This window comes from Triticum urartu, chromosome 6 (genome assembly GCF_003073215.2).
Source record: "Triticum urartu cultivar G1812 chromosome 6, Tu2.1, whole genome shotgun sequence".
In the NCBI taxonomy this organism is placed as follows: Eukaryota; Viridiplantae; Streptophyta; class Magnoliopsida; order Poales; family Poaceae; genus Triticum; species Triticum urartu.
This window is the reverse complement of record NC_053027.1, coordinates 575,320,206-575,331,939: the sequence shown is the minus strand read 5'-3', so window position 1 is coordinate 575,331,939 and position 11,734 is coordinate 575,320,206. Positions and strand designations below refer to the sequence as shown.

At 46.0% G+C, this 11,734-nt stretch overlaps 1 protein-coding gene across 1 annotated transcript; it reads left to right on the top strand.

Moving 5' to 3' along the window:
• The first annotated feature begins 5,587 nt into the window (after positions 1–5,587).
• LOC125513167 (protein SAWADEE HOMEODOMAIN HOMOLOG 2-like) lies at positions 5,588–10,402 on the top strand. The gene is made up of 7 exons (XM_048678198.1): positions 5,588–6,258; positions 6,355–6,499; positions 6,652–6,715; positions 6,871–6,922; positions 7,840–7,983; positions 9,181–9,300; positions 9,907–10,402. Exons 1-7 carry the CDS (start codon positions 6,076–6,078, stop codon positions 10,174–10,176), a joined length of 978 nt encoding a protein of 325 aa, XP_048534155.1. The 5' UTR covers positions 5,588–6,075; the 3' UTR covers positions 10,177–10,402.
• Positions 10,403–11,734: the final 1,332 nt, after the last annotated feature.

Here is an 11,734-nt window from a genome sequence, read left to right as displayed (position 1 = left end):
ATCTATATCTATATAGCTATGTCATCAGAGAAGATATTGTTTTGTGGTGGTATTGTCTTTTGGGGTGTGGGTTGTGCTTCAGAACACCCCCTTTAAATAAAACATTGGCGAATCTCAAAAAACAAACATTGGCTGTTGTGTCATTTCCTGTAATTAGAATTAGCAAGGGGTAATTTTATCCCACGGAAGGCCCTCCAAATACATGATCCGTCTATATAGATTGCCCTTTGTCCTCTTGCGCTCTCCTTTCATCTCCTAGTTAATGGCTGCTGCAACTAATGTCTGCACCAATTCCTTTCCTTGTTTTCTGCCTTTTTATCAGTTCTCATTTGATCAGTTTAGCACCAACGTCTCACTCCTCCCATTTCCGAAGCTAGTATTGCCTTTACAATTGACAACTAACAACAGGTTTGGATCTGATGTAACACCATGCATTGGCACCATGGAGGAAGCAGATCCACGGAGGAAGCAGATGACTCTATGACATCGCAACATTGCTAGATGGGATGGGAGCTCCTTTACCAGGATAACGGAGGCATTGTAATGTATGATCCCTTTTTATGAATCAGATTTGCCAGTGTTGCAAACAAACACAACTTTGTTTTGGATCAGGGATAAAGACAAGAAAAACATATTTACTATAACCTGATTTTCAATTGCTTTAACATGGCAATTTTCATCACCATTCCCCACAAAATTTCAGAAAAGAAGAGATACAAAAGTGGGAAGTATTATCATATGTGCAATTGAGTTTAGTATATCAGAACTAAGTTTCTGCTCACGTCTCGTGGGTAGCTCCTGGGACACACGGGCGAATGCCGCCGCCGCCCCAACCAACTCCTCATTTGCTTTCTCGTTCCTCGCCGCCGCTGCCAACAACCTCCAGGTGGCCCGCTGCGGCGGCGATGCACATCCTCTGCCTCCTTCCTTTTCCGCTGATACCCGGGCATGCTCCCTGTCTCTCACATGGCAACGAGGTACGGATCTCACCCCTGCAGACTCCCTCCGCCTCAGCTAGCCGTGGCCTGTTTGGTGGCGGCGTGGCCCTCAATGGGCGTGGGTGTGAGGCGGGCTGCTACCACCGGCCATATTGGCGCAGCTACTCATGGGTTGGTGGCGGTCGATGAGGGGGTTCCAGGCCGCCGCTGGAGGCTGGATCCGCCAAATCTAATAGGCTTCTGATCCGATCCAATAGCTTCTTTCGGCATGGCCCTCACCTTGTTGGTTCCCTTGTGTCTACTTCTGCGCGCTCGGTAACCTAGGTCTAGGGTTCGATTTCATGCCGATGCAAGCTACAAGGTTTGGGTGCAGTGGGTGGTGGAGTTGCACTAGTCCAGGGGGAGATATGTAGTTTTGAAGGGGGGAAGTGTCATGTTTGAGAGAGACATTTTGGGTTCTTGTGTTCCATTTTTCCTTAATGTACTTTTAGGTATTTTTGACAAAAGGTACATAAATAATCAAATACACAAGCTCGTTGAATTTTTGTTTTGAATTTTAAAATATTTAAATCATTGTTTATTAGCAGCATCGAGACCGCATGGAATGCTGCTAGTATACTTTTAGCATATCAGGATTTCGAACAAAATTTGGGCATTGTGTTCCAAAACATTTAATGTACGTTTTAGGTGTTTTTAACAAAAGTAAGTGAAAATTTCAAACACACCAAGTCTTTTAATTATAGTTTTGACTTTTGAAAGAGTTATTACCATGTCTTTTAATTTAGAACATGTCTGCAGCACGCAACATGTGCACATGATGCTAATATGTACGCATTGGAAGTTGTTTGAAGCCACAAAGGTGGGCCTGCAAATGTGGTATGCAAGTATCGTTATTGGCATTTGATGCGGCCCGCACACTGCTAAATTTTAGGGCACTAGCGGCGCTCTCCCTCTATCTACACATTGCTGGTAGTTCAGGCCGTGAAGGCTCCCTTTGTGTACCATAGTAGAGGTGTGTGATTTTACCGCACGCCTCTAGTCTTGACGCAGTAGTAGCGCCCCCTTTCTTTCTACACGCGACTGGTACTTCGCCAATTTAGCCACAGCGGCTGGCTTTGCCTGCACGCTGGTTGTAGTAAAATCCTATAAGGATTCCTGCACTAGTGTTGTAAAGACCAAGTGGATGTTGCTGCGCAAACAAGTGAACAAAACAATATAATATCAACCCATGAAGTTTGGTATATGTGCAAGCATGAAGGAGATATTACTTACATGAGATGGTACGACACAAGTATGTTGCCTTCTCCATATATGCAAGCGTGCCAGTGCCATTCCAAAGGTACTCCATCATGATTTCCTTGCTTTGTTGCTATCCTGCATGTGTTGAGGATCAAGTATGATGATGATGTTACAGTTCAGACATGTGGTCTTCATGGCATTATAAAGTGCCCAAAGCCTTGTGAAGCATACATCAATCATGAAAAGGCTTTGATGAATTTGATACCCTGTTGCACCTCGACTGTGTAAAATGTGGCTAGTTGTTCAGCTTCCATGATTCGAACGACCTCATGGAGAGGCTTTAATTAGTTCCCTTGCGAGGTAATTCTACTCATCCACCGGTACCGTCTGTTGACAAACGATATGATAGTATCGACACTGGCAGCATATCATAAAATATACCTACGAAATCATAGTCAACAATATCTGCAAGGGTGGAAAGGGGATCAAGGTCTGCAAAGGTATGATCATCACAAACAGCTGAGGCAAGCTAGCCATCATCATGCATCAGCGATGACGGGGGTGTTGACGCTCAAAAGTGGCATGATCCTAAGTGTGGCTTCAACCTATAGCAAGATGAAGTAAAATATATGGCATTGGATGGCCCCTCACTGTGAAGAAATAAAATAAATAAGAGGATAGTCAAAAATGGATCCTAAATACGAAATGACCATTTCAGATATGCATGTGTTGACACGAGATTATGGCAGACAAGAAAACACAATTAATATGACTTCAAATGGAAAAAAAAATCTACATAAAACGTCTTAGTTTTATTGAAATGAACAACTTTAATTTTTGGATCATCTCATTCCGAGGTCGTATATGAATTCTACGGCCAAAATAATACTTTGCTATTGGAAAATCTGGAGATGGTTGGAAATCCTCAAGTTTGGACTAGACTGTCCATTCCAGACCGCAAAATATGGACTGTCTGCATTTCTCAATGTAGATCTAGAGGAGGAGGTATATGTGAAGTAGCCTACTGGGTTTGGACAAACGACGAAGCCAACAAGAATGCATGAAGAAGGAACCACATGCAGACCAACGAACGTACCATGAGGTATGATGGGAATGACGGCCACCATCATTGCGGCGGCATTCCCCGCAGCCAGAGTTTTCTCACCTTTAAGGTGTCACTTCTTTTTTTGAACCACTTCGGTAGAGCCCAGGAGGTGAATGGTAGTGCAGACGATGGAGCAGAGGCGAGGTGCCCTAGACCCCCATGGGAAGCCGAATTGCCTCGCATCCTGCAGCTCAGATGCACCGGGAGCTTGGCACATGGGGACATCAAAGACTATCAGCCCTTCACTCGGACCGAAGCCGGGGAAGGATGCGGTCGTCATTGGATGGCCTCCTAGCTAGGTTGTGGAGGAATTAGCCATGGCAGAGGCAGGAGAAAGAAGCACCGAGACGTACAATCAAGACAGAGGTGGCCGAGGAAGAAGTGCGTTAGGGTAGGAGCATCACCAAGGCAAGTCACCTGGTAAATGGCTCACATTGGCTCAAAAAAATGAATGGGTGTGATGTTCATGCACAATGGTCCAAGACTTAAATGGCAACTTCGTGATTTTGACTCATATGCAACGCCGAAACTCCCGGCGGCACCATGTCCGGCATGAAGACCGCAGGAGCGTCTGGCAGCGTGACCCTTCGCTGCGGAAGGGGGCCCTTCCAGGGACAGGCCCGCACTACGTCCCCCGCAAGTTACCCGGCCTCGACCACCTCCGGCGATAACGTGTGTCCTAAAGACAATCTGTCATAGTTAACCAAACCTCAGCTTACCTTACTAGAAGATGACATCGATGATGATGAACTCCGCCGTTCCTAAAAATCCGAAGCCACCCAAGGGAGGCCAACATCCTCTCAGTATTCTTGCACTAGTTCCTCCTTAGTCTTCATCTTTCTCGGCTGCACCATAGTCGAGGGCCATCATCCTCTGCTTGCTCGTCGCTGGAGAGGACCACGTTTGCGGCATGCACAGCGGCACTGTCCTGAACAGAATGCACCTTATCACCATCATAGGCAGCCAATGCTTTGAACTTGGAACCAGATCCTGGTGTTCCCGTGGCTGGTGTGATGGCACCAGGAGACATGAGCATGCGGTGGACAACACGCACAATGCAATCCACGACCAGCATTGTGTCGCCGTCCATGGTCCTGTCTCCTTGCCGCAAATGGCGGCCCTCCTCGATCTTGCAGTGGTCATTCCGAAGGAAGAAAAAGTGGAAGGGTGATCGAGGTACACGGTGCCAGACGCCATGCCAAACTGCCATCACTAGTTCACCACTAGAGCGGCGTGAGTGGATCCAACCAGAGTCTTGTCTTTGTCTTTGGCAATATTTGTCCTAAAACATGCGCAAATACACCTACATCCAAAAGGTGGGCCTACCGTCCATGCTGGTCACGATTGCATGTGAGGAGCACCAAAAGGGGGGTGGGTGTCGGCCCGCGTGAGTTTGGATATCAAAAAGGAAGCAAAGGCCGACAGATCGAGAGGCACACACAACACGGGAGGAATACCAAGCTACGACGGAGGTAGGAGAACGAAGCACCACCCCGTACAACCAAGACAGAGGTGGCCGAGTAAGATGTTTTTTAGGGTAGGAGCGCCGGCAACGCAAGTCACCTGGTAAATGGCTCACATCGGCTTGACAAAATGGACGGGTGCGATATTCATGAAGAAAGGTCCTGGACTTAAATTTGTGATCCACCAATACGGCTATCTGCACTATTGGCAACTTGGTGATTTTGACTCGTAGGCAACGCTGAAACTGCCGGCAGCTCCACATCCGGCATGGTGTCTGGCACCACTATTGGCAACTTGGTGATTTTGACCTTTCGCCGCGGGAGGCTGCCCTTCCGGGGATGCAATGCGTCTCCCGCAAGTTGCCAGGCGACGGCCCAGAGTCGAGACCCTCCGGCGATAACGCGCATCCTGAAGACAATCCATCATAGTAAACTTTAACTCCGTCGTTCCTAAAAACCCGAAGCCACAGAAGGGAGGCCAACGCCCTCTCAGAATTCTTGCACTAGTTTATCGGCTGCACCGTAGACGAGGGGCGATCATCGTCAGCATGCTTGTCGCCGGAGAGGATCATGTTTGCGGCGTGCACAGCGGCACTGTCCTCAGCAGCCTGCACCTCATCCGCATCACAGCGGCCAAAGCTTTGAACCTGGAAACCAGATCCTCACGATCCCGCGACTGGTGTGAGGGTGCCAAGAGGCAGGAGCTTGCGGTGGGTGACGCGCACAATGCAATCCACGAGCACGATCGCATCGCCGGCCATGATCCTCTCTCCCAGCCGGAAATGGCGGCCCTCCTCGATCTTGCGGTCCCCGTTCCCAAGGAAGAAAAAGTGGAAGGGTGATCGAGGTACAGGGTGCCGGGACGACTTGCCAAACGGCCATCGCCACTTGAGCGGCGGGGGTGGATCCAACCAGAGTGGGAGAGCGTCCGAGTCTCGGGGTCAGAGCAGTGTTTCTTGTCTTTGTCTTTGCCAATATTTGTCCTAAATAAAACATGCGCAACTACACCAGTAGGCAGTAGTACATCCAAAAGGTGGGCCTGCCGTCCACGTTGGTCACGATTGCGTGTGAGGAGCACCAAAAGGGGGGTGGGGTGTCGGCCGCGTGAGCATAGATCGAGAGGCAAACACAGGAGGAGTACCAAACGGGATCTGAAGAAGGAAGCAAAGGCCGACAGATCGAAAGGCACACACAGCACAGGATCCTCCCTCCTCCCTCCGGTCCTCTCATCTCCATCTCTCTTCTTCTATTCCGGCGGCACAGCGGCTGTCCTCATCTCACCGGGGTACGCCGTACGCAGGCGCAGCAGCCAGGGGCCGGAGAGGTTAGGATGACGGGGCTACCGCCGAGGCTCGTGTTCCGGTTCACGCACAGGGAGGTCGCCAAGATGGAGGAGGTCCTCCGTGACCTCAACGCCATGCCGCAGCGTCCCGTCATCCAGGCCCTGACCGACGAATTCAACACCTCCTCCCACCGCTCCGGCAACGGCAAGGTCCCCGTCCAGTACAAGCAGGTACGTAGTACAATTTCCCTTACAGTTGCTCAACATCCGGCCATATTTTCTAATTCCGATCTATATATGTGGGTTCGTGTGGGTCGGCACGCGCAGGTGCACACCTGGTTCCAGAACCGGAGGTACACGCAGAAGCGGAGGGGTGAGCGGCCGCCGGCACGAGGGAAGATGCTGCCCACGGGAGCTGAGGCACAGCACCCAGCTTCCTACTGGGTTCAGTCCTCTTGCCCTTCCAACGCAGGTGCTGCGCTCTTCATCCGCCCGTCCGTTACTTTTATTGAGAATTTTATTGTTGGTTGTTTACAAGATTTATGTTTTGTAACCGACCAAACACATACCATGTATCATCTATCATGTGGACTATGGATTATTCATACTGTCGTTACCAATCAGGAAATACTTCTTCCGATGGTGGCCTGGTCCAGCTTGAAGCAAAGTCACCAAGAAATGGTGCATGGTATGCAGCAGATATACATATTTCCTGCTTTCTTTCTTCTTTTCTGCCGATCGATGTCACATGTGGTCTGTTTTTGTGTATGTGTGTGTGGTGGGTGTGGGTTAATTGCTTGAAACCTTTCTGTTTTAATGCATGACCAATCTTTGTTGTTACAGGTACGATGTTGCTGCCATTCAGTCCTGCAGGCTTTCTGAAACGGGAGACCAGGTAATTTCATTTCCTAGCACCAAATTTATGAAAAAGGCAACTTCTTATTAAATATGATTCATGTTACTAAATTCACTTCTGCCATTCTTTAGTCAAGCACTTTGCTAGCACTAAAGCTAGAGACGATTCTCGTCAATCTGTAGTTGGATGGCATCGGGTGCCCTAGCAGTTCTTATAGCAGGAACCGTATTGGTATTCAATCATTGTCAACACATGTATTATGTACTCCCTCCATCCAATAATAGAACATGTTATTACAACAAATGTACTCATAACTTGGTCTAATAACATCTTATATTACAGAACATGTTATAGAAGTCCTGTCTGTTGGGCAACTATAAGTCCATCCTTCTCTACACTTTTACAAGATGGTACTAAAGTACTGAATCGAATCAGACGACATTGGCTGTTTTCATGTCAGTTTGATGATTTGCCATAATCCTAGCAATTCTTTCTTCCAGATATTAATGGCGAATTACAGCAGGAATAGTAGTATTGTTTTATGTGTAATCTTTAGTGTATGTAGCAACTATGGAGGGCAAATATGTTTGGCGGGCACCCAAGGGTTGGTGCAGTGTTGCTCAAACCCATCAAGTCCTACGGGGAACATGTGATTGTTGTTGTGCAAGTGGCTGTGGGCCTTGTGATTCTACTTGAGTATGGGTTGACAAGAGATGTACGTAGAGGAATAAAAAGCAGATTTGTTGATATCGCTGCCAATTTGGCAAAGATTACTGTGAAAACCAGTTTAGGGTGGTCTGCGCTTCTTTTTGCAATTGAGGGAGATAACTAGGCTCGCTCATTTTTCGACAATTGTGTAATGCTCATGTCCGGGAGTGTTTAGTCACTCTCCATAGTGGGTCGCTACCTGCGCATTATGCAAACTGCACTTACAATTACTTGTTTTTTCTATTCAGGAAGTACAAATTTGGTTTTCTGGATTTGGGGCTGAGGAGGAAGAATGGATTAATGTTTGTAAATCTGTGAGACTGCGTTCTGTCCCATGTATAGCCACAGAATGTGTTGGTGTGCTTCCTGGGGATCTTATTCTTTGTTATCAGGTAGTCATCTTAAACGACTTCTCTTAACCTGACTTAGCAAGTTTGCATGGCACAACTGATAATTCATGTCTTCATGAAGCTTTAATTATCCTTTGGAATTACTAAGCCAGTTTATTTTAGCCACAGAAATATGTATCTAGTTCCAGGCAGCTTTTACAATTTTGCTTGTGTTATGCACTTGAAAATTATGCTCATTAACTTACAATTCCACCGTTATTTTCTTTCTCTCAATTGTTGGCCTCTGATAGAGTGATGGGTATGTCGGTCCAGTCTCACTGGCCTGCTTAAAGTTCTTAGTCTTCGGAAGTTTCTTTTTTAACTGCGGTGCACATGACAAACAGAAATACTGCTTACTGCGCCAAGTCTTTTATTTGATCCTTTTTAAGAGATATAATTGATTATATATTTCGACTGTGCTGACACTCATGGTTCTGTAATTCAATGGATATATTCTTTGTTTGTGTAGACTTTAAAAGTAGTAATTCCATTCTGTGAGTCAAACAATTATGCTTACCAATAATTATTAAATGCCTTTTTAATCATTAAGAATTGTAAGTTCCACTGCTGCATGCATTTTATATGCTATATACAGCGTCGTAGCTGCAGTAAATAGGACATTTTATTAAGGAGTACAACATATGTTTCCTGTGGCTTTCCATATCTTGGCAATCATATTTCATATAATAGAATTTTACTGTGATGCCAGTTAGTCAAACCAGCAGCACTGATTTGACAATTTATTAGTCGAGGTGTGAATGGCCAAATGACTGTAAAATCGCCACATTTTATTAATAATGTCATAATTTTGAGTTTTAGTATTAATTCTTAATCTCAAATAGCATGTGAATTTATTCAATGAATATTATTATTACTTCATTATTAAAGTGAGCTCTGAAAAGCTTTTTTTTTTCCTTTTTCGTTTATAAATTGGATATACCAAGTTTCATCAGATAACGCTGCCTAATAAATACTAATGTTGCTAGTTGCGCACAAACAGCAGAGCATCTAAGTAATGAGTTTTGGTTACTGCGTGCAAGTAACATTCTGAAGGGAAGTCTGGTAAAAAAACATTGTGAAGGAAAGCTGAACAAAGGGCCAATCTATTTTCATGTGAGTTAGTTGTCTTGTAATGTAGTATTACCATTTATTTGAGTTGATTTCTCACAGGAATAAACATTTCTGTGCTGAACTGAACAGGAAGGAAAAGAGCAGGCCCTCTATTTTGATGCTCATGTCCTTGAAGTTGAAAGGCGCACACATGATATAAGGGGTTGCCGCTGCAGTTTTCTTGTTCGTTATGATCACGATCACTCTGAGGTAACTCTCCTTCTTTCTAACACTGTTGAGTGTGCATGCATTTACTCTGGTTACAGTGTTACCCCATGTTTGGATCTCATAATTGGGGCTAGGGTTGTTTGCCTGCACATAAAATTAGATTTTGGACTTTATCCTTGATTCGAGAAAGAATTTGGTGACAACTACTACCTGTGCTACCAAATCAGGACTTCCACCCCTATGATTTACATGTACTCGGGTATGGTTTTCTACTTCATAGCATGCCTGGACATCAGTAGATGAGTAGCTCGTCATGGTCCTTTGTCGACCTATCAGAAGTTCAGAACCCATCCTAGTTTTTGAAGGAAACCAAACTTACTTTGGAATTTCCTTGTGATTTCATCTCCAATCTGAAATTTCTTTGGCAACGATACACTGTAAATCTGGATGTTCAAGGAAGATTGACGGGGAAGAATAATAGTGCAGAATACTATGTTTCTTTGTTCTATGCTAATTATCTTACTATGTAGTGAAATAAAACGGCAAGCAGAGTGATGGGTTAAGTTTATTTCTATGTTGTTTAGTATGAATAAGTATATTTTTTTGGAAAAGTTGTGCCTTGATTTTTCATTCATTTTCACGTGACAGGAGATTGTTCCACTGAGGAAGGTATGCCGTCGACCATCTTCTGATGTTAAGATTGATATTGTTATTGATCATAGTCTAGCTGAGAAGAAAGCTCAAAAGCCGCACAAGAGGATGGATATGAACCCTGAAGAGGTCACCGTGGTTCCGAGCCCGCCATATCAAGGAGGACCATCCGACAATCTGGCTGCCTCCTTACTTGTCATGCCTGATGGCACCCACAATGATTCAGTTGCAGATGTGCAGATGGGGGATACCGAGGCTGCTCCATAAGTTAAAGCTACAAGCAGAGCACATGGCGACAAGTTGATCGTTGGAGTATCGTTGTTTCACTTTCCTGTGCATTTCTTTAATACAAAAATGTTGGTCTATGAACCTCGAACGAGGAAGAATGGTTTCCTAGTAGGTAACTATAGTGTGTCGATCTTGACCTGATTGTTGTTGTGGTGTACCTCCAAATTAATGTTGGCTTTGGAATCTATATCTATATAACTATGTCATGAGAGAACACATCGTTTTGTATTGGTGGTGTGTTTTATCAGCTCATTAGGGTTTGGACAGGCATAATTTCTAAAACAAAGAAAGCGCACACGCACTAGAAGATTTCTTGCACAAAGCCAATTGTGGTCACACATCTACATTTATGGTACATAACTTAAACACCAAAGGTTGAAATATAATTTTACATAAAGCGGTATGTTGCATTGCCCTTATGGCTAATACATGGCATCTAGGGGATGGCACCAGGAACATTGCAATTTTCTCACGGTTAGAGGCATCAACGACAGGTCGCAGTCGCTAGGGCTAGGCTGCTGAGACTACCCGTGGGCTAGGTGCGGTTACATCAACCATGACATGACCCCTTTCGGTAAGTCATAAATCCCAATATGGTAAATCGTTTGCTACAAACAGGGTGAATCGATGCAACTAAGCTCAGCACCATAGTATACGCCACAACAACCTATTGACTCCGCTCACCTCACAGAGCTCACTAGCGTGCTAGTGAAATGACGCACGATGATGCACAATGGACGACCAGGGTGAAATGAAATCTTGGACAGGTGATTTGGTGCATGTGTTACCTTGACGCGGAAGTGGTTGAGGTGAAGGCGCATGGTCTAGCTGGTTGAGGCTGACAACATTGATCTGTAGAACCAGGATGAAGAAGGCATCCGTGAACGCCCGGTTTCTGCCCTGTCGATAGCCAATACGACAGCCCCGCGGCTGTGAATCTCGACGAGCAATCCGTCCGTAAACCATACCTTCCGAAGATCTAGCTGTCCATCTTGGCAAACGCGTCAACCAATCTGGAGATATGGTTTGTCGTGCATGTGTTGAGGACCTAGACTTTGCCTCATTTGTTGCTATCGTGCATGGGCCTAATAATCGCCTTCTCCTCGTTGAGGAAGATGTGGCCACCCGGGTGCGCTGGTGGTCGGACCGTGCTCGCGGTTTCGACCAAGCTCGGGTTCGCGACCTTGGAGCCGGTACTAAGGGACATCGAGACCTCCTTGATGGACTCGATGCAAGCCATCATCAGGCTTGATCCCTTATCCTCCTCGGTCTGGATGAAATTTGCCGCTACACTGATCGCCCTGTAACATCGCTGCTTGCAGCTCGCAGGCCAAGTGGCCCTTATTGGCGAAATATTGACATATGTCCGAGTCTTCACTGTTGCTGGTAGCGCATGCTAGCTCGCCATGCCATTGGGCCTATCCTAATTTCTACGCATGGTTTCCGCTGCCTCGGCGCCTGCGTTCATGGCCACCGCCGCCACACGGCTGCCTCTTCTTCGTCGCCCGGTCCTTTTGACTGAGAATGAGACGTCCGC

Coding starts and splice junctions, on each gene's coding strand:
- LOC125513167 (XM_048678198.1), top strand. CDS start 6,076: ATGACGGGGCTACCGCCGAGGCTCGTGTTCCGGTTCACGCACAGGGAG. Junction 6,716..6,870: donor TCACCAAGAAATGGTGCATG/GTATGCAGCAGA, acceptor TTGTTGTTACAG/GTACGATGTTGCTGCCATTC. Junction 9,301..9,906: donor ATGATCACGATCACTCTGAG/GTAACTCTCCTT, acceptor TTCACGTGACAG/GAGATTGTTCCACTGAGGAA.